General features: G+C 44.3%; 1 protein-coding gene across 3 annotated transcripts in view; it reads left to right on the top strand.

Annotated features, from left to right (window-relative positions):
- The window catches only part of KIAA1549L (KIAA1549 like), a gene marked incomplete at its 5' end in the record, with an annotated part of 249,641 nt that overhangs the window by 193,970 nt on the left and 29,765 nt on the right, over nucleotides 1-25,906 (top strand). For all 3 annotated transcript variants that reach the window (XM_080931712.1, XM_080931711.1, XM_080931710.1), the window contains 3 exons: nucleotides 2,804-2,985; nucleotides 5,058-5,275; nucleotides 16,113-16,242. In XM_080931712.1, the coding sequence (XP_080787838.1) occupies nucleotides 2,804-2,985; nucleotides 5,058-5,275; nucleotides 16,113-16,242 (530 nt within the window). The remainder of the gene's footprint in view (nucleotides 1-2,803; nucleotides 2,986-5,057; nucleotides 5,276-16,112; nucleotides 16,243-25,906) is intronic.

Raw genomic sequence — 25,906 nt, 5'->3', positions numbered from 1 at the left:
GATACTTAAATGTTTCATCTCACTCATGAATAAGAGTTAAATAAGAATGTTGTTAAATGACACATACGTGATTGGATCGGGGATGGAACACGGGAAGGAAGAAATCAACAGAGTGGAATTGTGGAGGAAACAGAAGTGAGTCTTTCATCATCTGGCCGGCTAGAAAAAGAACTAAATGCTTTGCAAATATGGCTGCCTATTGATCTGATGTCTGATCTAGAGCCAGGGTAACTAAGGTTAATTAATAAATGTTAATGTACAGCCATTCTGGTTTTCCACCAGGCTTCCTGCATCTGCAGCTTCTACTCTTGTTCTCTGGTGAATAGGTACTTGTTAAGGAAGAAAAACATATTGCTTTCCCAGCAAAATGGCTGGTATAGGTCTTTGTGGTCCCATGGCCTTACTAATTAGCCTAGCTGTCAGGCAATTTTAGGGCCCATTTCGTGGAGTTATTTAAATATAGTGAAAAGATTGGGTGTAGCAGGTAAGAGTCTACAAGGAAAGCAACAACAACAAAACCAGCTTGGTATCAGGTGTGGTGTCTCGTGCCTGTAACCCTAGCCCTCACGAAATTGAGGCAAAAATATTGCCCTGAGCTCAAGGATACCTGTCTCAACAAATAAATAAAAAATCAACAAACAGGATGTCTTTCTTAACAACTACAGCTGCTTGAGCTTCTAAGCCAAATGCACCACTAGCTCTAGGAAGGGGGTGGTTACTTGCATGAGTAAGGATGAGGGTTGCTTACAGGAACAAAAATGGCTCTCAGGGACAGCTGCATCACCAAAGCCCACCCCAGCATGGGTGACAGCTCACAAAAGCAGGGGACCAGGAGCACACCGCACAGCCTGTAGGCAGCTCCACAGGTTGGAGAGTGTCTCTTCCAAGTGACTCAAACTTCCAGGCAGTTTGGCTGGTTTCTGCTTATTCTAGGCAGCTGGTCTGGTCTCAGAGTCTTCTTTGTAGCTCGGCTTCTCTGAGAGAGCAGTCTGTCTATTGTTCACTCTTGGGAAAGGGGCCTATTGAATCTGGTGGGTGATGCTATTTTGACTTGTTTACCTTCTGTCTTAAAGCACTTCCCTACAGCATGGGGTGTTTGAATCTCTAAGGAAACATGCTATACAACACCATGTAACAAGTTACTCATAAACAGAGACCTAAAGTGCATTATCATTTTACACAGTGTTTGTGGATCAGAAACTTGCTAATGACTTGGCAAAGTTGTTCTGACCTAGGGTCTGGCATAAAGCCACAGTCATGTTGGTTTGAGCTGTAGATGTAAAAAGATGGCTCGTTTGTGTGTCTTCTGATGGGAGGCCACCAAGCCTTCCCTTCTGGCTGCTGTTTGAATATATGCAGAACGATTTTCCTAGAATAAGTGACCCAAGAGAGAACAGGGGAAGCCATAATGCTATCTTATAAACAAGGCTTGGGAGCAACACAGTGTCGTTAATTCGACCATCACTTCTCTTTTGGTTACAAAGGTCCGGGCAGTGGGAATGGGACAATCTTAGAAACCTGATGCCATGAAACAATCACCAGGAAGTAGATGATGAAGATGGCCGGGCATATATCATGCAGTAAAACTACCCTCTAAAAATACATATGCACGTAGTGACTCTTCACACAGAGATTCCCTCTGTCACTGGCTGCTTCGGTGACCTTGTACCTGACAGCCAGTCCACGAAACTTAGGGAAAAAATCCATCTATGACCCACTCCTGGTCTGAAAGTTGTTTTAGTTACATTATAAAATAAGTGCTTCCTTGGTTTAATTTGACAGGACGTCATGATTGTAAATGATAGATCTACATGCTATGTCTCCCAATAATTTAAATAACACCCTAAGTCCCTTGAGCAGGTAGGAGAAAAGACGAACGCACTTTGGTTACATTCATGTTTTATGTAACACCCATTTTACTTCCAAACTGCCTCCTAGTCCAGTTGCTTAAGCAGAGCTAATCTATCTTGCTGAGCCCGTTCAATAAACTGCCATTGTTATACTTCATGAGAATACGATTGAAAAACGAGTAAATCAGCTAGACATGGCTGGACTTGAAGCACCTTCTGTTAGCTTAGTTATGGAATCACAAAGCCAACTTGTGTCTGTCTTGCAGCCGTCACCGCAGAACGCTCTGTCAGATGGGAGAATTCATTTACCAGCGCGTAGGAGGCAATGAGTCCGTGTAATTAGAGGAGTTGTCTGTAGCTGTGAGTTAGTTCTCTGGTGGTAATGTCATAGCTTTCTTTTGTTATAGACAAGTACAAGAATGAAAACCCTAAGTTGTTTGAGAAACAGCCTCCAAGGGGAAGGAAGAAAGAGGGGGGAGGGAGAGAGAGAGAGAGAGAGAACAACCACACAGCAGTACATGTGGCTAAGTGGCCTGGGCAAACTTGTCACTTAACATTGTGCGAAATGTGATCGCTTCATCAGCAGAGACAAGTCTGAAAGCTGCTGTTCTGGGGACAGGCAACCTGAATAGATGTGGGTTTGGTCAAACTCACTTTTCTCGTTTATATAAGCATAGAGAATACATTTACTTTTTGTTGTTCTCAAATGTGTCCTGTCCCTGTTTTGAAAGAATTTTTTTTTCTTTCTGTTTAACGGCAACCTTTAAATCTCTCCCCTACTCACTGATATTACAGTAACTAGCTGGATGGTACAAGCTGTAAACTTAGAGGTAAGCCATGGGCACAGGTGAGCCGTGGCCCCATCCTGTAGCCTCTGCATTTTGAGATTCCTCACATCTCGATCCTGTAGTTCCCTCCGTATTAAAAGCCCACGTGTTTGTGCCTGGCTTTAGTGACGGCGAGTGACGAGGAGGAGGGGGCAGGTCTCTTTGAGAGCACTGGCAAGGCGGCAGCGGATCCCTTCGACGCCTCTTCTGGATCCGTGCAGCTCATCGCTATCAAACCGTCAGCTCTGCCCGTAGTGCATCCTGCCTCCGACAGGGGCCAGGAGTCCTCGGCAGCGCTCAATGGCGAGGTAAGCACCCACAGCCCGGTGGACAGTCCAGCCGGACCGCAGGGGGCCCTCCGTCTGTACCTCTGCACACGCCCGGCCTCAGTGTGAGAAATCCAATCCCGAGCGAGTCTGTTCACATCCCCCACCTGCAGTGACCTCCTTTCTCCCAGACCTCTCCTGAGTATGGCCTGCAGCCTTTCTGCACACTGCACACTGTCACTCGGGCAGGGAGGTGGCCACCAGAGACTCCGAAATGGCATTGATTTCTGTTAGCAAGCTTGAAATAGCCTCCTGCTTGCTTTGTAGCTGGTGTCAATGTCAGTCAGCCCCCCCCCCCCGCCCTCCGGGAAGTGCTTGTCATGAAAACCGGGGATCCGGCCCCCATGCAAAAGTGAAACATGCCGGTACGCATCCGTGATTTCAGCACTGGTGAGGAGATGTCAGCGGATTCCAGGGCTCACTGGACAGCTTGACTTAAAAAAAAAAAAAAGAAATCTGCCATATCCAGGAGAGATTTTCTCAAAGAAAACTAGGGATAATAGACAATTGTCGGTAGGTAAGGAGCCTTATCTCAAAGAACAGGAAATTGGGTTGAAAGGGCCTCCCTCTGCCTTCCTTTATCTAGAGCTAAAAATAAATGTTGATGAGTCTTTACAAATGTTCGCATGGGGCCACTGTGTGCCCTGACACTGCACGTGCATGCGCACACAGTGGGGCTGCTATGCAGTTTCTCTGGTGTTAAAGAATTGGGTTAATTGCTTGTTTCATTTCCGCCCTGTTGTTGCCTGAAGCAGGTGGGTGGTTTGCAAGGTCTAAGGCCTTCTTCTCATCCCACTTCAAAGACCCTGCTGCAACCCTGTACCACCAGGCCTCATAAATACACACCAGAGGCTTCTTCGCCACACCTGGGACACGTATGACAATGTGTGTACCTGCTGCGGGACTGGCCTTTTCTTCTGAGTATGAGCTGGCTTTAAACCAGGATGGGCTGAGGCTCAGTTACCTGGGCAACACCTTCTATTTCAGCTGCTTTCTTTGTAGTCAAACTAGTCTGAGGGGTGAGTAGCTGGCTCAGGGCCATGCTGGTGGCTGGAGGGCAGATGATCTGACTCTACCTAGAGCTCCTTTCCTCTCTTAACTCACGCTCCAGCCCATCATGAGAAATAGCGCTGGGCTTAGAAAGTACGGCCTGGAAAGCTGTGTCACCAGAGTTGGACTTCAGCTCGTCCACTCCACTCCAAGTCTCTGTGTTTTACACAAGCGAGTAGGATCCTCAGTGTGTCGGCCCCTGTACCCACAAGATGGACACTGCACATAAAGCCCTTAGCACAGTGGCTAGCACATGAACACTGTGTCACCACTACTGCCCTGTTGTTTGTTATTGTCGGTTCATCAGTGAGGAGGAAGTCATTGGTCACGACGTGATCTTTCTGCCCCTTAGCTCTGTACTCTTTCCTGAGGCACAGTTCTGGGTCCCCTTCCCCAGACACACATAAGCCTCTAAAGTTAGCCCTAATGCACTTCTATCCGCCTTTGATTAGGACTGTGTGCTTGGTTAAGACTCCCATCATGGCCACCATACCTGGGTCTCTTTGTCCTAGCCTATTGCTATGAACATACATGTACATATGCACATATGCACACACACACACACACACACACACACACCATAAATGAGACCTAAAAGCCGGCTTACACAATGACATACTTCCTCCAATAAAGCCACACTTCCTAATAGTGCCACTCCTCGTGGGCCAAGCATTCAACACATGAGTCTATGGGGGCCAAACCTATTGGAAACACCATTGTGCCAGATCCACTTTCTATGAGAACTAATGTTGGTGACAGACAAGGGGTTTTACTAGAAGGTCACAATTCTCAGAAAAGCTCTCCCATGCTTCATCTTTGGTCTTTTTGGTCAGCTGACCTTGCAGAAAAAGCTCCTTGTCTGAGTCAGATATACACCTGACACTCATCTCTCTCTCTCTCTCTCTCTCTCTCTCTCTCTCTCTCTCTCTCTCTCTCTCTCTCTCCCCCCTCCCTCCCTCCCTCCCTCCCTCTCTCTCTCTCTCTCTCTCTCTCTCTCCTCGAAGGTGAACAAGGCTCTGAAGCAGAAATCAGACATCGAGCATTACCGGAACAAGCTGCGCCTGAAAGCCAAGAGGAAGGGATATTATGACTTCCCCCCAGTGGAAGCAAACAGAGGCCTGACAGAAAGAAAGAAGATGTATGAGAAAGCCCCAAAAGAAATGGAGCCTGTTTTGGACCCAGACCCAGAACTGTGTGCTCCTTTTGCAGAGTCTAAAAACAGGTACGTGCTCTAGGGCCATACTTTATGTCCCCGTGTAACATGGGATGAGGACAGAGGGCACCTGGGGCATTATGCCCAGCTCCTTCATCTTACCTTGGGACTTTGATCTTGGCAGGCTTTTGATCTGGTCTCCACAAGCATGTACTCAATAATGAGTCTGAAAGAGAGTCAAATTGAAGCTGTTAAAAAAATAATTCTGGGGCAAACAACCCAATTGTCCTTTAGGTTAATGATATTTTCAAGCCAGGAGCTATTTCAGAGCCGGGTGAAACATAATTATCACTTACCTAGTTATGCAACTTCCAGATCAAGGGCCATTGCTTTGTTCCGTTACGCTGGTGGTTGTCCCGAAGGAAAGCAGATTGCACGCCACATTTTCAGCCTTAGTGAGTTTCTATCACACTTTGGCTCCATGCACGTTCAGTCATTCACAGATCTGGCCAGTTCTTCGGCACTTAATGTCACGCTGCGACTCAGACACCAGTCAAGATGATGTGTGCTTGCATGACATGTGCTTTTCCTCACTCATTCCTTCCATGTCTTATGTTAGACAAGACAGCCTAATGGTTGCTCTAATGGAACCGAAGCCCCGATGAAAGAAAAGGATAAGCTCCACCCCCCCAAAAGTGTAACTACAAGCTTGAGGAGCATTTGAAATGTGAGCTGCTGTAGCTCTAATGGGCCCTTGGCCCACTGAAGTAGAGCTAGGCCAAGTGGTTTGAACTGGTTTCTGTCTCCATCTGTTCTTTACTTATGTAACAAAACACCTGAGATCGGGGGACTTTGTAATTGGCATAAATTAATTTTCTGATCATTCTGCTGGCTAGGAAGTCCAAGCTCAAGGTGCCAGCATCTGATGAAGATGTTCTTGCTCTGCTAACACATGGTGGAGGGTGGAAGGGCAAAGAGCAAGGGGGTTGAACTGACTCTTTCATGATGCCTCTTGTCTTCGTCGCCGTCCTATTCCTGTGTAAAGACACCATGACCAAGACAGCATTTAGTTGGGGGCTTGTTTACAGTTTTGGAGATCTAATCCATGGTCATCCTGGCAGGAGACAGACAGACATGGTGCCAGAACAGTAGCTGCTCTGTAGGCAACAGGGAGAAAGACACACACACACACACACACACACAGAGAGAGAGAGAGAGACAGACAGACAGACAGACAGACAGACAGAGACAGAATAAAAATCACCTAGGCCTGGCATGGGCTTTTGAAACCTCAAACCCTGTTCCTAGTGACATACTTCCTCCAAAAGGGCCACACCCACTCCAACAAAACCATACCTCCTAATTCATCCCCAACAATTCCACCAGCTGGGGACCAAGCAATCAAATATATGAGCATATTGGGGGCCATTCTCATTCAAACCATCGCATCACTGCTGTGCCCCATAAAACTTTGTAGCTGTATCACTGGGCAAAGGTTCTACTTCCTAACAATGATGAAACAGCCATAAAATTTAATTAAGTACTTTATTTCATATTCATACATTTGAATCCAAAGTAACCCCTATTTCTTTTCCTCCAATTTGTTCCCGTCCACCCACTTTCCTCTCTTTCACTTTTTTTCTTTTTTAAATTTAGTACCTTCTGAATCCTGAATCCATTTAGTGTGTCCTGTACGTGCGTGCGTGCTGAACCATCTCCTGCAGCATGGGTAGCCTGCATCCTTGAAGAAAAGTGACTGTCTCTCTCTCATTAGCTAGGGGTGGGACTCCATGATCCCCTTCCCGACCCATTCTGGGATTTTTGGCAGGTTTGATCTTGTGCCTGCAGTCACAGCCACCTGAATTCATGTGTATAACAGTTTCATCGAGTAAATACAACAGTCTACCAGTAATCTGCCAGTAAATATCTGCCCCCTCTGGCTCTTACAATCTTTCCACCTTGTCTTATTCAATGAGGGCAGTTGGGTAGTGTAGGTGTCTCATTCAGACCTGAGCTGGGCTTGGATGAGATGCTGCTCACGGTCATCTGTAACCCCAGTCCCAGGAGTTCTAATGCCCTCTAGCCTCTGGCACCAGTCATGCATGTGGGGCGCCACCCATCCCTGAGTCTTTAGAACCTTCTAGCACTATGAAAGTTAGCCAGTAGAAGTGACCATGTTTGGGCGTGAATTTTAGAGAAGGAAAACTTCAAAGTGTGACAGCTATCTCCAAGCTCTGTGACTCACTAGGCAGTGACCTCCCACACCAGGCAGAGGTAAAGGATTGCAAAGGTTCTCTTATCTGCCTCTCTTCCCTTCCTGCCTGCCGGCAGCACTTCCATAATATCCTTAGCCGTCCCCTGGCTTTGGGCACGCTGACACTGCAGCCAAAAAGCCACAACACGTTATATGCTCCACTTGTTCCTCCCCCAATTTTTTTTATTGGATATTCTCTGCATTTACATTTCAGATGTTATTCCTTTCCCATAGTCCCTTCCCCCACCCCTTCCCATTGCCTCCATGAAGGTGCTCCTTCTCCCAACCACCCTTTCTCACCTCAGCACCTTTGGTGTTCCCCTACATTGGAAAAACAGGCCTTCACTGGACTCAAGGCCTTTCCTCCTATTGATGTCAGAAAATGCTGTCCTCTGCTGCATATGTACCTCGGGCCATGGGTCTCTCCATGTGAACTCACTGGCTGGTGTTTTAGTCCCTGGGAGCTGTAGTGGGTGTGGATAGTTGATAGCTTTGTTCTTCCCATTGGGTTGCAGACCCTTTCAGCTCCTTCAGTCCTTTCTCTAGTTCCTCCATTGGTGTCCTCATGTTCAGACTGATGGTCAGCTGCAAGCATCCTCCTCTGTATCAGTTTGTCTATGGCAGAGCCTCTGAGAAGACATCCATAACAGGTTCTTGCCAGTAAGCACTACTTTGCATCAGCAATAGTGCTTGAATTATTGGGTGCATATGGGGTGTATCCTCAGGTGAGGTGGTCTCTGGTTGATCTTTTCTCCAATCCATGGTCCTCTATTTGTCCCTCTATTTCTTCCCATGAATGTTTTGTTCTTCCTTCTAAGAAAGACTGAGGCATCCACTTTCTGGCCTTCCTTCACTTTGAGCTTCATAAGTTCTGTGGATGTTTTCTTGGGAATTCCAAGCTTTTGGGGCTAGTATCGCTTATAACTGAGTACATACTATGAGTGTTCTTTTGTGACTGGGTTACTTCACTCTGGATGGTACCTTCAAGTTCCATTCATTTGCCTAGGAATTTCATGAAGTCATTGTTTTTGATAGCTGAGTAGTGTTCTGTTGTGTAAATGTACAACAATTTCTGTATCCATTCCTCTGTTGAAGAATATCTGAATTCTTTCCAGCTTCTTGCTATTATAAATAAGGCTGCTATTAACATGGTTGTGTATCTATCCTTGTTAGATGTTGGAGCTTCTTTTTGGGTGTATGCCCAAGAGTGGTATAGCTGGGTCTTCAGTTAGTATTTGTCCAATTTTCTGAGGAACCTCCAGACTGACTTCTAGAGTGGTTATACAAGTTTACAGTCCCACCAGAAATGAAGGAGTGTTCCTCTTTCTCCACATCCTCGCCAGCATCTCCTATCACCTGAATTTTTGATCTTAGCCATTCTGACTGTTATGAGGTGAAATCTCAGGATTGTTTTGATTTGCATTTCCCTGATGACTAGAGATGTTGACCATTTCTTTAGGTGCTTCTCATACATTCAATATTCCTCAGTTGAGAATTCTTTGTTTAGCTCTGTACCCCATTTCTTAATGGGATTATTTGAATCTCTGGAGTCTAACTTCTTGAGTTCTTTGTATATACTGGATACTGGTCCTCTATCAGATGTAGGATTGGTAAAGATCTTTTACCAATCTGTTGGTTGCCAATTTGTCCTTTTGACAGTGTCTTTTGCCTTGAATTCCTGATCTTTCCAAGACTTTTAACATGGAGGGGTGTTGAATTTTGTCAGATGCTTTCTCAGCATCTAGAGAGTTCATCATGTGGTTTTCTTTTCTTTGAGTTTGTTTATATAGTGGATGACATTGATAGATTTCTATATATTGAACCATCCTTGCATTCCTGGGATAAAGCCTACTTGATCGTGGTGAACGATCGTTTTGATGTGTTCTTGGATTCGGTTTGCAAGAATTTTATTGAGTATTTTTGCATCAGTGTTCATGAGGGAAATTGGTCTAAAGTCCTCATTCTTTGTAGGGTTTTTGTGTGGTTTAGGAATGAGCATAATTGTGGTTTTGACGAATGAGTTGGGTAGAATTCCCTCTGCTTCTATTTTGTGAAATAGTTTGGAGAGTATTGGTATTAGATCTTCTATGAAGGTCTGATAGAATTCTGCACTAAACCCATCTGGTCCTGGGCTTTTTTTTTTTTTTTTTTTTTTTTTTTTTTTTTTTTTTTTTTTTGGAAGGATTTTGATTGCTGCTTCTATTTCTTTAGGAGTTATGAAACTATTTAGATGGTTTATCTGATCCTGATTTAACTTTGGTACCTGGTATCTGTCTAGAAAATTGTCCATTTCCTCTATATTTTCCAGTCTTGTTGCATATAGGCTTTTGTAGTAGGATCTGATGGTTTCTTGAATTTCCTCAATTTCTGTGATTATGTCTCCCCTTTCAACTCTGATTTTGTTAATTTGGATACTTTCTCTGTGCCCTCTAGTTAGTCTGGCTAAGGGTTAATCTATCTTGTTAATTTTCCTCAAAGAACCAACTCCTGGTTTTGTTGATTGTATAGTTCTTTTTATTTCTACTTGGTTGATTTCAGCTCTGAGTTTGATTATTTCCTGCCATTTACTCCTCTTGGGTGTAACAGCTTCTTTTTGTTAGAACAAAGAGCTTTCAGGTGTCCTGTTAAGGGGTTAGTGAATTCTTTCTCTAGTTTCTTTTTGGCAGCACTCAGAGCTATGAGTTTTCTATTAGCATTGCTTTCATTGCATCCCCTAAATTTGGGTATGTTGTTTGTTCATTTTCATTAAATTCTAAAACATCTTGGATTTTTTTTCTTTATTTCTTCCTTGGCCAAGCTATAATTGAGGAGGGCATTGTTCGTCTTTGTGTATGTGGGATTCCTGTCATTTTTGTTGTTATTGAAGACCAGCCTTAGTCCATGGTGATCTGATAGGATACATGGTATTATTTCAATGTTCTTGTATCTATTGAGGCTTCTTTTGTGACCGACTATATGGTCAGTTTTGGAGAAGGTGCTGTGAGGTGCTGGGAAGAAAGTATTTTTGTTTGTTTGTTTGTTTTAGGATGGAATATTCTACAGTTGACTGTTGCTTCCATTTGGTTCATAACTTCTGTTAATTTCACTGTGTCTCTGTTCAGTTTCTGCTTCTATAATCTGTACATTGATGAGAGTGGGGTGTTGGATTCTCCCACTATTATTGTGTGTGGTGCAATATATGCTTTGAGCTTTAGTAGAGTTTCTTTTATGAATGTGGGTGTCCTTGTATATGGAGCATAGATGTTCAGGATTGAGAGTTCATCTTGATATATTTTTCCTTTGATGAATAAAAAAGTGTCCTTGTCTTTTTTTATGACTTTTGTTTGAAAATGTATTTTATTCAATATTAGAAAAGCTACTCCAGCTTGTTTCTTGGGACTATTTGCTTGGAAAATTTTTTTTCCCAGCCTTTTACTCTGAGGTAGTATCTGTCTTTGTTGCTGAGATGAGTTTCCTGTATGCAACAAAATGCTGGATCCTGTTTATGTATCCAGTTTGATAGTCTATGTCTTTTTTATTGGGGAATTGAGTTCATTGATGTTAAGAGATATTAAGGAATAGTGATTGTTGTTTCCTGCTATTTTTGTTGTTAGTGGTAGAATTATGTTTGTGTGTTTTTCTTCTTTGGTGTTTGTTGCAAGAAAATTAGTTTCTTGATATTTTTTTTTAGGGTCATTTCTCTCTTTGTGATAGAGTTTTCTATCCATTATTCTTTATAGAGCTGGACTTGTGGACAGATAGTGTGTAAATTTGGTTTTGTCCTGGAATATATTGGTTTCTCCATCTATGGTAATTGAGAGTTTGGCTGGATATAGTAACCTGGGCTGGCATTTGTTCTCCCTTAGGGTCTGTATGACATCAGTCCAGGATCTTCTAGCTTTCATAGTCTCTGTTGAAAAATCTGGTGTAATTCTGACTGGTCTGCCTGTGTGTTTAGCTCTCTGGGTAGGCTGTGAGTTCCAAAGGCAGAGCCCAGTCCTGATGCAACTGGGCAGGCTCAGGCCTTGGGCTGGAAGTGTCTGTTTCCAGGCATCACTGGCCTCTGAACCCTGAGAGTTCCTGGAGGCCTCTCCCAGGATAGATAGTGGGGGAAGGAATGTGAACCCCACTGTGGTTCCTCAGGAGTGGAGCCCTCCTGCGGCTCTTCTAGGTGCCCAGCAACCTACCGTCAGGCCTTCAGTTCTTATTGGTGTTCAGCTTTCTATGGGTAGTCTGAGTTCTGATGGCAATGGGCCGGCACCAGCTCTGGGTGCAGGAGCCTGTGGGCTCCATAGGGAGAGCGCTCTTGAGTCTTCCCTGGGTGCTCAGTTCTCTGCGGGCAGGCCTTGAGTCCTGATGGCAGTGTGCCTGATCTGTCTGTGGCTCTGGGCCGAGATGCATGCTCCACTCATTAGGGACAGAGTAGGGCAGATCCTGCTCTAAATAGATAGTTGCTTAAAAAATAAAAATAAATTTTAGAGCAAAAAAAAAATTGAACAGAATTTGATGTAAGCAACAAAACCCAATTGGGAGCTGGGAATAAACTGAAGCAACTTTATTTACAGTGAAGAAAAAAGGAGGGGTTTCTACGCCAGAGCTTGAGTTGCCAGCGGCTTGGTTGGCTGGTATGACAACCAAGGGCATAAAATCCCAGCATGACAAGGTTCACAGTGCACGCGTCACCATGTTAATAGGAGGAAAAGAGATGGTTATGGGTTTGACAGGGAGACTGGTAGCAACTTTAATTTTCACTTTATTCTTGGGGACTCTGCTTCAAGCTCCTTCGACGGACTGAGTTGAGAGTTAGAATAGAAAGAGATGGCTTAATAGAGAAGCCTAATTGTTAAAAAAAAAAGCTTGCTTAGACCTCACAGCTCAGGATGGTTCCTGACTCCACCCAGCAGCACACTGGCTCCACCCAGCCGCGCGCTGGCTCCACCCAGCTCAGGATGGTTCCTGACTCCACCCAGCAGCACACTGGCTCCACCCAGCCGCGCGCTGGCTCCACCCAGCTCAGGATGGTTCCTGACTCCACCCAGCCGCGCGCTGGCTCCACCCAGTTCAGGATGGTTCCTGACTCCACCCAGCAGCACACTGGCTCCACCCAGCCGTGCGCTGGCTCCACCCAGTTCAGGATGGTTCCTGACTCCACCCAGCCGCGCGCTGGCTCCACCCAGCTGCGCGCTGGCTCCACCCAGCTCAGGATGGTTCCTGACTCCACCCAGCAGCACACTGGCTCCACCCAGCCGCGCGCTGGCTCCACCCAGCTCAGGATGGTTCCTGACTCCACCCAGCCGCGCGCTGGCTCCACCCAGTTCAGGATGGTTCCTGACTCCACCCAGCAGCACACTGGCTCCACCCAGCCGTGCGCTGGCTCCACCCAGTTCAGGATGGTTCCTGACTCCACCCAGCCGCGCGCTGGCTCCACCCAGCCGCGCGCTGGCTCCACCCAGCTCAGGATGGTTCCTGACTCGCTGCTGCTGACTCCACCCAGCCCTGTGCTTTGTCACAGGTTGGAGTTAGCTTTTAGCTGCTGTTCCCAGCACAGCCGTCAGAGATGCTGCTGTGAGCCACCCAGCTAGAGTAGGGCACAGCAAAGCGATCATTGTCTAGTGAGCATGAATATCACTAATTTCCCTTTACAGCAAAGAAATACCTAGAAGGGGCAAAACCGCGATTCTAATGTTAACTGATCACTAAATCAGAGTAGTTTTAAAGTATTTTTTCTTTCTAAAATTAGTTAAAGCATCTTATTTTATATTATGCACACACGTGGAGACAGAGAGTGGGCAGCCTGAAGCTAATACTGTTTGCAGCCAGTTTGTCTGCTCGGCTGACTTTGTGCCTGCTGTCTGCAGCCTCTGTAACTCCTTCCGGGATTTTTCTCAGAAGCTGAAAGTGTTGTGTAGCTAAAGTGTTGAAGGGCATCCTCAGCTGATGACAGGTTAGAAGTCATAGATCAATAACCCTGGCAGGAGATTCAGGGTGTCATAAACACCATTGTAATCGCCATGGTTTCAAGGTTTTGTGTTAGCCGTTTATACATGGAACAAGTGAAAAACATCACCCCCCCCCCATTACCCAATGCCAAGTGACAAAGACTCACCTGCAAGCATACTCTTCAGATGAAACCAATCATAAAACCTCAACCATCTCCTTTAGACAGTCTCCTGGGGCTCTAGTTCTAGGCCAGTATCCACCTGCCCTGATCACCCCAGAGCCAAGCACTTGACAAATGAAAACCATCCTTATGCTTCCAGACCCTACCCCCATCATCCAAACCAGCTCCTCCCACAGCGCTTCCCCTGCCCTGCCCACTGAGCCTCCCGGAAGCTACAATTGAAGGCTTTTGCTCCTGCTTCCTGCTCTCTCCCTCTGCCTCTGACCCACCCGGTCAGTGTGTGTCCCACCCTGTTCCCCACCATGGCCTGGATCTTTCTCTGTGCTCTGTGGGTGTAAAAAACTGTCTCCTCAACAGCGGGCATCTCTTGCCATTGAACAGTAATAATTAAAACACTCACACACACACTTTTTCAGGGAGTCTGAGCCCCAGACACCCCAAATACCAATCAATTCCTTATTGCACCTCTATTGGCTTCCATATATCCTTCTCTCATCTTCCCAGTCCCCAGTGGTAGTTTGCAGAGCCCCCTTGAAAGCAAACCATTTGTGCTCAAATCCTCACAGGCCAGCACAACACAGCAACCTATTCAGTGATCTGTTCAGAATGGCTGACAGAAGCCGGGCTTCCTCCTCCTTCTCAGCTGCCTAGGCCATCTCCACAGAATCCCGGGGTTCCATAGAATACAATATGAAAACTGCTTTCTTTATCTGTTAAAGGTTATTAAGGGTTCAAATAAAACACATTGTAACCCACCCAACAATATTGTCAGATGGGGGGGGGGGGACTCAAATCGATATGCTATAAATTATAGCAAAATAAGAACAAGTGTGCCTAGTAACGTCAGTTGATAAATAAGCACCCCTTTACATGACAGTCACACACTGTATACACACCCACAGTGGAGGTCTGGATGTCAAAACATGCTAAATAAGGCTTTCAGATGTAGGGTAACTCTCGCCTAGTATGCACAAGGCCCTGGGTTCAATCCCCAGCACCAACAAAAAGTTATCCATTATTCTGTTCTCTGAAGGCAGAATAAAGCAGAAAGTGCTCCAGTGTCTAAGCCTCTGACATGTCCGTGTTCCTCACTACTATATGTCTCATACATACGAAATAACCTGCTGCCAATCTTCCTGTTCATTCCAGCACGACGAATAAATCTTTTCCTAATGGGCTAACAGACCGTGGCTGGGTACCTATGAAATGTGATTTCCTTTTTCCAAAAACATAGTTGTAATTAAGTCAAGGATGCAAATTCTTTGCAATCTGCTTTAAAGTATGAGTCACTCCAAACATATTCAGTCTCATAAGCCTGCTGCACCCCTAGGAAGCCTCCTAGTTGGAGATAACTGGAGGTTTATAATGGGAGGTTGAAAGCTGCCATATTAGCCAAGAATCTCTTGGTTCCAAACTGGAAATCCAGCACGACCTATTAAACTAAAGGGACTGTAGCATCAGTGAAGGCCAAAGCTTTCGTCTGGCTCAATCAAGGGGACCATACGGATTTTGGCTTTGCTTTTTCTTCACTTTTTCCAAGCCTCGTTTGAAGGCAGGCTGAAACCTCATGATGGCAGAAAACAGCCATCAGAAACCCCAGGTGTCAGAAACTCCAAGTGTGTGTCCCTCAAAGGCAAAAGAGTCCCTCTTTCCTAGTTTCCCTGGCCATATCCCCGAGACTCAGTCTCACTGGACCCAACTTAAGTCATGCATGTGCCCACTCCTCTGACTGGTTCATGGATGTAGGGAGATGCTCCTCTGACTGGTGGTCCAGTCTGAGCCAGTTCCCTGCAGGAAAGGTAGTAAACCACATCCCCAGTATTTCTTGTTTTTCTTAATAACACTAATTAAAGTTAGCATGCCAGTTGTCTTTCCCATTAGGGTGCAAATGGTGGGGGTGCCAGGCTGTGGATGCTCAGCTTCTAGGTACTTAGCACAGGCTAGGCACTTGGTGATAATAGATGAATAAATAAATGAATAAATTCTTCAAAAACTTTAAAACTTGGTGACTGGTAGATAGGCCTCAAGCTGCCTCTAGGCTTATGGTCTTTGCCAAGAAGAGAATTGGTAACTGCAGAAAAGAAATCAATCAATGGTCAACGCATTAAAAGTGGCCCATTCTCTATAGGCTTCATTTACTAACACACTGTAGGAGTCCATGCCTGAAATCAAAAAGATGAAAAAGGAACAGGAGGCTGCTGAGTCAGCAAAGTCCGCCACGGCAAGTTTGTTCCGCAGCGGTAGCTGTCCTCGAGGGTCAACGGCGAACCCCTGGCCTTGCCGTCAGCAGAATTTTAGATGAGGTTGCACTGCTACACTTGATTGTAGTTGCCTAATTTGATATGAAAGAACACATAATTCAGCCAGATAGTTACAGCATCCGGGGCGGGGGTGCCTTGTTCCCCAATGCTGGCTAAGGACTGAGTACCATCAGTTCTGAGTTTCTGAGGCCAATCCAAACCCTCTACTGGTTGCCTGTAGGTTTGGATCGGTGGAGAATTCCATCTGTCAGGACATTTGCTGCATTATAACAGTTGTTGGATTTCCTTCAGGCAACAGATGAAGAACTCTGTCTACCGGAGCCGGCAGTCTCTGAATAGCCCAAGTCCGGGAGAAACTGAGATGGACCTTCTGGTCACACGCGAGCGACCCAGGCGTGGAATCCGGAACAGTGGATATGACGTAAGTGTGTGGTGGACTGGGGTGGACAAAAGCTCCCCCCGAGAAAGCCAGGGGACACAGAATTTCATAGTATTCCAGTTTACTACATGTTTTGGAGTTTTAAGATGCCCAGCAATGTTTTCTATGTGGTGGCGGGGGAGAGGGGGAGGGGCGGTAAGTGGTAGGGGGATGAATGTTGTTTTCCTCTTTGGCAAAGTAAGTTTTGCAACACGTGAGAGTGATGGTACTTTTTAAATTGTGCTATTCTGCAGTGTACTGTTGACCCGTAATTCAGGGGAGATTATAAACGGTAGAAACGCTGTAAGAATGGTAGCAATGCATTAGAATTTGTAGAATACTAGCTGTTTCTAATCTATAACAGTTTTGAAGATTTGGATTTGTTTCTAATTTCATAACTCCTTAGTGGACCATGGTAAGGATGAAAGGTCAAATCAGTGAGAGCTGATTCCATGTGACAAGGCACAAGCCTGGGCTTAGGGATGAGTCCAGACACAAACACTCCTTTCTGTCCCATCCGGTTTCTCCAGAGGAGGAGGAGCAATCCTGGACCAGCCCTCAAGATGGAGACATTATGAACTCAGAGTTGCACCCAGGACTCATATAAATGATTCCACACTGGAGGTAGAGATGCACCCTGTTCCTCTCCCTACACAAATTCTTGATGCAATTGCATTTTTAGTTAAAAAACACACACACACACTTCTTTCTCATTCCTTAAATATTTAATTACAAATTAATAGTTTTCTATAACAAGAATAATAATTAAAAAAACATATAATTTGAGAAATGATAATTTAAATAGGGCACTTGATATTTTAAAAAATATATATATCATGCTGATTTGAAAGCAAGAAGAGTTTTCCCCTTTTGAGATTCATCATTGTTTGGCATAAAGTGTTTTTAAATGATCCAACTTAAAACAGGTGATTTGGATCTCTGCTGATCTGCCTTGATTGAACTCTAATGTGATATTGATGCTGATACTCCTCTCTTTTCTCCAGTGCTGAGCTCGAAGCACAGGGTCTTACACTCACAGCAAGCATCAGTCACTGATGTCCCTGGCCCAGCCATCCTTTCTCTGACCACACGTTATGGGTCCATTTCTGCTTTTCTGTTAAGCTCTCCGGACAGACATTTTGTCCTTATAAGAAATAATTCTGGGCTAGGGTGATGGCTCAGCGGGTGAGTGTGTCTGCTATCTCTCACCTGAGTTTGGATCCTCAAATACCTGTGTTAATGTTGAGCATGGTTGCAAATGTAACCAGCAAGCCTAGCGGAAAAGATACACATCAAGTTCAGTGAGAGACCCTGCCTCAAAACATAAGGTGAGGTAACTAGAGAAATGGCTCAGCAGTTAAAGTGCTTGCCACACAACTGGGAAGATGGGAGTCCAAAACCCCAAACCATGTATATGCCGGGTAGGCATGCCAGCTTGTCTGTGACTCGGAAGCAGAGACAAAGGACCCCAAAAGCAAGCTGGCTAGCAAGACTTGCAATGTCAGCGAACTTTAGATTTGACTGAGAGACCCTGCCTTGATGAATAAGGTAGAAGAGTAATAAAGAAAACTTCCCCACATCAACTTCGGGCCTCCACAGGCATGCACATACATGTGCCTCCCTATAGATTTTGGAACACATATACAGATGCATATCTACACACAGCACATAGAAAGCATCCGCATCCTCCCACATACACACACAAATGAGTCAACAATCAAATACATCCATGAAATAAACAACAATTTACAAAAATCAGCCTAAGTTTTACGATTTCAACCTTCCACCCCGTTAAAGAGGCCAAGAGCCTCATTCCTAGAAGCTTGCTTAGTTTGGGGGACATTTTCTGCCACTCGTACCACTGAGACATGATAGGTTCTTCAAGCATTAGGAGTCTGGGCAGAGACACTTTCATAATTATGGGGAAATAGACCAGAGGTTTTTCAATAGTCTTAAAAGAACACAGCATATATTTGGCCATATAGCATAACTTTCAGCACCTACCTGTTACTTTAGCAGGTCAGGTCAGTAAGCCACCTAGGATGATAGATTTGCTCATACATCACAGATGCTTGTGAGCATGTGCCTGTTGTGACAATTTTGGAATTTTGTTTTCTTTAAAGAGCGAAGAAATATTATAAGAGTATGTTTTTGTTTTAATCCCAGGTGTGAGGTATGGGGCTGCTTCAGCTTGTCCACAGCAGCTGACTGTGATTTGCCTCGTGCTCTAACAGAGGCGTGATTTTGCCAGCTGCAGATAGCTCTGAGACTGTGTGACATTTGGAATTCTGGAAACTTTCAGAGAGTATATAAATGCTAGGCCCCTGAGAGGCATGCTGGGTTGTTGGTTGTTGGTTGCTAATTGTTTAGGGCCCTGAGAGGCATGCTGGGTTGTTGGTTATTGGTTGCTAATTGTTTAGGGCCCTGAGAGGCATGCTGGGTTGTTGGTTGTTGGTTGCTAATTGTTGTTTGTTGTTGGTTGTGGTTAATTAAGTAGTGATACACAAAGGAGAAACAAGAAGAAATAGAAATTAGATAACCTGATTGTGACAATCAAACTTGTCCCAAGGTACTCAACGCCCTAATCTACAGGAAGTAGTCTAATGATAACATCACCTCCTTTTCGACCCTTGACTTTTTTCAAAGATCTCTTTTCTTTCCTCTCTTTCCTTTTTTTTCTCTTATCTAGTGTTAGAGGATTGTAGGGGTAGAAGAAAGTATAACCAATAATGTAGTCAAAGAGTGACTACATGTGTGTGCATGTGCACACATGTGTGTACATGTGTGTATGTACTTTTTTATATTGAATTTTTTAATTTACATTTCAAATGTTATCCCCATTCCCAATTTCCCCTCCATAAACCTTTTATCTCATCCTGCTTCTATGAGGATGTTCCCCAACCCACCCCCTTCATGCCTCCCCACCCTGACATTCCCCTATACTGGGTCATTAAGCCTTGGCAGGCTTCTCCTCCCATTGATGCCCAACAAGGCCATCCTCTGCTACATATACAGCTGGAGCCATGGGTACCTCCAAGTGTACTCTTTGAATGGTGGTTTAGTTCCTGGGAGCTCTGGTTGGCTGATATTGTTGTTCTTATGGGGTTGCAAACCCCTTTAACTCCTTCAATCCTTTCTCTAACTCCTCCATTTGGAACCCCATTCTCAGTTCAATGGTTGGCTGCAAGCATCTGCCTCTGTATTTGTCATGCTCTGGCAGAACCTCTCAAGAGACAGCTGTATCAGGCTCCTGTCAGCATACACTTGGCATCAGCAATATTGTCTGGGTTTGGTGGTTGAATATGGGCTGGATCTCCAGGTGGGACAGTCTCTGAATGGTCTTTCCTTCAGCCTCTGCTCCACACCTTGTCTCCGTATTTCCTCCTGGGAATATTTTTGTTGCCCCTTCTAAGAAGGACTAAAGCATCCACACTTTGTTCTTCCTTCTTCTTGAGTTTCATGTAGTCTGTGGATTGTATCTTGGGTATTTCGAGCTTTTGGGCTAATATCCACTTATCAGTGAGTACATACCATGGGTTACCTCACTCAGGATGATAGTTTGCCTATGAATTTCATGAAGTCATTGTTTCTAATAGCTGAGTAGTACTTAATTGTGTAAATGTTCCACACTTTCTGTATTCATTCCTCTGTTGAAGGACATCTGGGTTCTTTCCAACTTCTGGCTATTATAAATAAGGCTGCTATGAACATAATGGAGCATGTGTCCTTGTTATATGCTGAAGCATCTTTTGGGCATATGTCTAGAAGTGGTATAACTGGGTCCTCAGATAGTACTATGTCTAATTTTCTGAGGAACCGCCAGACTGATTTCCAGAGTGGTTGTACCAGCTTGTAATCCCACCAACAGGGGAAAAGTGTTCCTCTTTCTCCATACCCTTGCCAGCATCTGTTGTCACCTGAGTGTTTTTTTTTTACATTTTTTATTAGATACTCTATATTTACATTTGAGATATTATCCCTTTACCCCGCCCCGCTCCCATCTCCCCACCCCTCCATTTGCCTTCACAAAGGTGCACTCCCTTGATCCCCCTCTCCACCCCTTTGCCTTGACATTCCCCTACATTGGGAAATCATACCCTCTCTGGAACAAAAGCCTCTTCTCACATTGATGCCAGATACTGTTATCTTCAGCTACATACGTGACTGGATCAGTAGATCTCTCAAAATGCACACAAAGGTTGGTGTTTTACTCCATTGGAGTTTTGGAGGGTTTGGTTGGTTGATAATGTTGTTATCTTCCCATGAGGTTTAACTGGAGCAAGGTGGAATCTCAGGGTTGTTTTGAATTGTATTTCCCTGATGACTAAGAGTGTTGAACATTTCTTTAGGTGCTTCTCAGCCATTCGATATTCCTCAGCTGAGAATTCTTTGTTTAGCTCTGTACCCCATTTTTAATTGGATTATTTGATTCTCTGGAGTCTAACTTCTTGAGTTCTTTGTATACATTGGATATTAGCCCTCTGTCGGATGTAAGATTGGTAAAGATCTTTTTCCAATCTGTTGGTTGCCATTTTGTCCTAATGACAGTGTCCTTTGCCTTACAGTGTGTGCACTTTTCTTTGATAAATGTGTTGTCTTAAAAATATATTATAATTCTATTTAAGAAAAATGCTTACATAGGAAATAATTGTAAGAACTTAGACTGTGGACTAAGGAATATCTCCCTTGTCTCTTCTTGAGCCTTTAGTCATGGAACGTAGTTAACCTTTCTTGCCTGCACAGTACCGACTAAGTCCCATTCTGCTCCCTTTATGTTTGCTAACTAGCTGAAGTTCCATGGTTTCCTTTCTGAGGAGAGGAAACTAGAGCTCCCACTCCTTCCATAGTCTGTCTTTCTTCTGGGGTTGTGCTCTTAACAATGCTCCATGGCTTCTAAATACACTCGTCCTTGCTGTTTAGCTGGTCTCATAAACTGTGTCCTGTATTTCTGAACCTCTGTGGGAGACCAGATGCAGGTCTCAGAGGACTCCTTATATCAAAACTTACATATAAATAAAAAGATCAGCAAGTAAAGAAGAGAAAAAAATGATTGATAGTTTTAAACAAGCCATTCATTTTCCAAAAATGTCAAGGCTCTCCTGGCAAAAGAATCCATTAGCCCAGCAGTGAACCTGTCACTTGGCTGGAAATGTGCCAATCTGCCTCCTAGGTCTGGAGTTTTCAAACTAGGCCAAAATATTCAATTCTTTCTGCCAGGTTAAGAAAATATGATGCTGCAGGAACAAAAAAAAAAAAGCAGGGAGATTGATTTAATTTTGAATTTACCAAACGTTGATTACTTTAGAATCCCAAAGAAAAAGTTTGCATATAAAAATAAATGTATAAATTTATAAGCAGGTGAAGAGTGCTGCACAAGCAAATCTTAACCATAGGACGGAAGACAGCCTCCTTCTGGCCCACCTCCATCCTCTAGGGTCTCTTTGTTTGGACCCAGGGCCCCTCTGGTCCTGCCTCACTGCCCCTTGCAGCCCTTTCTTTAAGGACATTTCCATTTGACTCCCGCTGACCCATAGAACCATCCTCTACTAGGGACCAGCAGCAGCCACACTAACTAGGCTGGGATGTAGATCATAGCATCCCTCAACCTACGTCAGAGAAGTTTCTTCTTGAAGTAAATGACAATTGGCACTGAGACCCACAGCTGAATAAAGTGTAGAGAGTCTTTGGAGTGCTCAGCCCTAAGTAGGATGTCTTTATCAACTCAGAATAAGAGCCAGAATTGGTAGATGATTCCTAGGAACCAGTGTCTTCCAGACACAACTGGACTGATCCACAAAAAAAACTCAACATGAGACAACAGCATGCATATACCTACACAGGTTCAAGCCAGATGAAATCTCAGTCCTGACAAGGGGAAGTAGACAGGGTCCCACCCTCAACCAAAAAGCTATTTGTAATTGATACCTTCCAGAAAGAGAAAACAAGCTTTCTCTGGTGAATGTCACTGGGTAATAAGTATATCAATCACACCCCCAGGCAGGCCTCATGCCCAGGAGTAGTAGTAACTACAAAATTGACACCATGTGTTTTCTTCCATTAATTAATTAATTAATTAATTCACTTTGCATCCCAATCACAGTTCCCCTCCTCCCAGTCACCTCCCCACTCATATAACCCCTCCCCCTTTCCCTCTTCTCTGAGAAAGGGGAGCCCTGCTGGGTATCAACCCATCCTGGCACATCAAGTCACTGCAAGACTAGGCACATCCTCTCCCACTGAGGCTAGACAAGGCGGCCTGCTGTGGTTAAGGCAGAATCCACAGGCAGGCAACAGAGTCAGGGACAGCCCCAGATCCAGTTGTTGGGGGACTAAGCTGTACATCTGCTACATATGTTTGGATGCCATGGTTTTCATGTTTGCTTTTTGTTTTGTTTTGGTGATTTTTTGTTGTATTGGATTTTGTTTGTTTTGATCTTCATTCTTGGTAGGGGTTTCATTTGTTGAGAGAGGAGAAGGGAGAGAGGGTGGGAGGAAGGGAAAGAGAGAATGAAATTGGATAGATAGGGAGGTAGGGAGTATCTGGGAGGAGTTGCAAGGGGGAAGAATAGGAACAAAATATATTGTATGAAAGCAATTTAATAATAAATATTAAAGGGAAAAAAACCCCAAAGAGCAAGAGTATCTGAAGAGGGAGACTACTGCAAGAATTAGGGACTGCCATGTTATGCAGCAACAATTCCAAATTTCCTGTTCAGTCCATCAGTCAGGATGCTCAGTGGCGTGACCTACTTAGTAGCCATTTCCTACGAGAACACACTCATGATAAAAGGATTAATTTTCAAAGATGCACTAAACTGATCACTTTAACAGGCAGAGTAGATTGTTGAACCTTTTTTTTTTTTTGCTTTGAATTTAATTCCTCCTAATGCATACAGTAGATAGAAAACAGACGATGAGACAAATGTACAAAGCAGAAAGAACTTCTAAAAGTAAAAAAAAAAAAAAAAACAAAACAAAAAAAAAAACATTGTCTTTTGTATGTGTGCACTTTTTGTGTGTGTGTGTGTGTGTGTGTGTGTGTGTGTGGCACATATATCTGTGGAAGCCAGAGAAGGATCTCGGGTACCATCCAATAGCACTTTCCACCCTGCATCCAGCTTTTCTTTGCGGCAGAGTCTCTCACTTGGAGCTCACTGATTTCCTATTAGGCTGGCTACCCAGCAAGGCGCCATCATCCCTGAGTCTCCATATTGACTACCGTTTGCCCTGGGGTTACATGCTAGATGATTTATTTTTATTGCTTATTCATTTGTATGTGTGCATGCCATGGATATTTGTGTGTGTGCATGCTTGTGTGTGCCACTGCCCATGGAAGCAAGAAGAAGGTGTCAAAGTCAGTGGACCTAGTGACTTAGGCCATTTTGAGCCACTCCATGTGGGCACTAGGAACTGAACACTGGTCCTCTGCAACAGCAGCAAGCCCTCTTTAGATTTCTAAGTATAAATTTTACTTTAAATGTTGGTTTTTGTTTTCAAGCTGTTGAGATGGTCCAGGAGTCTGGAGTGTGTATTGTTTTTGCAGAGGATAGGGGCTGGTTCCCAACACCCACACAGGATGACTCACCACCACCTCCAGCTCCACAGTGTCTGACACCATCCTCTGCTCTCCTAAGACACCTGCATCCTCATGACAGACCTAACACACAAGACATACATGGACATAAAATTTTTTAAACATATTTTTAAAAAATCCTTTTAAAAGCTTATCCTAAAATAATAAAATGTTGGTTTTTTTTTTAATGAAAATCATGGAGAAAATAATGAATCCATGAATAAAAGAAGTGTCCCACCATGACTATTGGGCAGAATGGTACTGAAATGACTTCTTCCCATATACACAAATCACTTACCCCAGTGTGCGCAGATGGAACAGCCGTTGCTTCCAGAGGTCTTGGAGCATTCAGATCACCCCCAGGGTTAAAAATGCACCTACTCAGCTGGTTATTTTGTCCCTTTTGGAGGGTGCTTATTTCTTTGCTTTGCAATGCTGGGTAAGTAACCTGGGGCTTCCTGCATGCTGACTAAGCAATGGTTCTACCACTGGGGTACACTGCCAGCCCTGGTGTCACTTTTGATTCTATTAAACCCAACCCTTCCACCAACTCCTCCAGGATCTTCACTCTATTCCCCAACTCCACCTAACTTCTTCTCCCACTCCGATTTGTATCATCCATATAGTCGTGAGGCCACACCCCTGGAACACGGTTGACCTACCAGGAACCACCCTCAAAGAACACTCTTTTCTTACCCCAGAAGCCACCTGATGTATTTTTGGGAGTTTAAAGATAATATGACAAAAATGGAAACAGCTCTAAGCACTGACAATGGGGGAGACTGAAATGGTTGTTTGGACCACAGCTTTGAGAAGGAATATTAACCCCTGAAAAATAATGTTATTGTTAGCAGGGGGGGGGGGTCTGGGTTGGGTTTGTTTTCTCTGCCAGTAAAGAAATTAAAAAGCAGGAAAAAAAATCTTAACCACAGCAGATAACATCAGGGAAAATCACAGACACAGCAGGAAGAATCAACAGATGTAAACCTACTTCTGTTAATGGTGGCCAGGAACGCAGAGAGAGAACCCCTGCAAAGCAGACAGATGGGGGCGGGGCTCAGGAAACCAAAGTCCAGTTCCTCCTTGGTACCTGGGAATTTTGCAAGTTTTAGTGGCTAGAATTGGGGTCTTCTTCTCTTAATTTGGTCAGCTTAAACAAAGGCAAGGAAGCTGATAGGCCCAAATTTCAGGTAACCCTGTCTTGGTCTGGCTTTGAACTTGTTAAAATCATCAGCTGGCAGGTGTGTCCTATTTGTGGGAGGAAAAAACCTACCAGGCCATTGCCTTAAGCTGCCAGGCTGTTGTCTCAGATGAGGAAGGTGAAGAAGACACTGGATGTTTTCCATCTTTATTATCTGTCTGTGGCCCCTGCCCCTGTCTGTCTGCCTGTCAGGGATCTGTCTAACTTCCAGCCCCTCAATATAAGCTATTTCCTCTGAGTTTCTCTCAAATCCCTTGCCTGAAGTTCCACACACTAGAACTATAGGTGGCCCGTGATGCATGAGGACTTTACTTGTAACATTTTTACTTCCTGATGCTCATAAAGCAGTGTGTATTCAGAAGAACCTGTATTTCAGATTTTGAATGTTGCTCTTTCCCTGGGCTTATGATAGATGGTCTGATGTTTCCCAGAATGCTGGCCAATAGCACCGAACCACTTTTAGACAGCACATGATCTCGGCAGTGAACAGCATACTCTATGATGTTCCCTGTTGCCAGTCTTTTGGGTGTATGATGTTTTGTGTTTCTGTATTTTTACCATCAGTAGATATTCATGAAATAGTCAACTTCTTTATAAGCAGTCTTCCTGTTGCATGGTTTTGCCCATCTGTAGGCTTGTATAACTGTTCTGAGCATGTTTAAGGTAGACTGGGTTATGCTATAGTGTTTGAGAGGCCAAATTTATTTAATGCTTTTGAAAAATGGTATATTATCAACTTACCATGGGCTTCTTGAGACATAAGCCAAGGTCCAGCTGTGTGCACTGAGCATTCCTGGAACAGACCAACACATTCACAGCTTAAGAGGTGAACAGTAGATTTTTAAATCCTCATAAATATGACTGGTCCCTGGGCACCTCTTTGACAGAATAAA

This window comes from Micromys minutus (assembly GCF_963924665.1).
Source record: "Micromys minutus genome assembly, chromosome: 17".
Lineage (NCBI taxonomy): Eukaryota > Metazoa > Chordata > Mammalia > Rodentia > Muridae > Micromys > Micromys minutus.
This window is presented reverse-complemented; position numbering and strand designations above follow the sequence as displayed.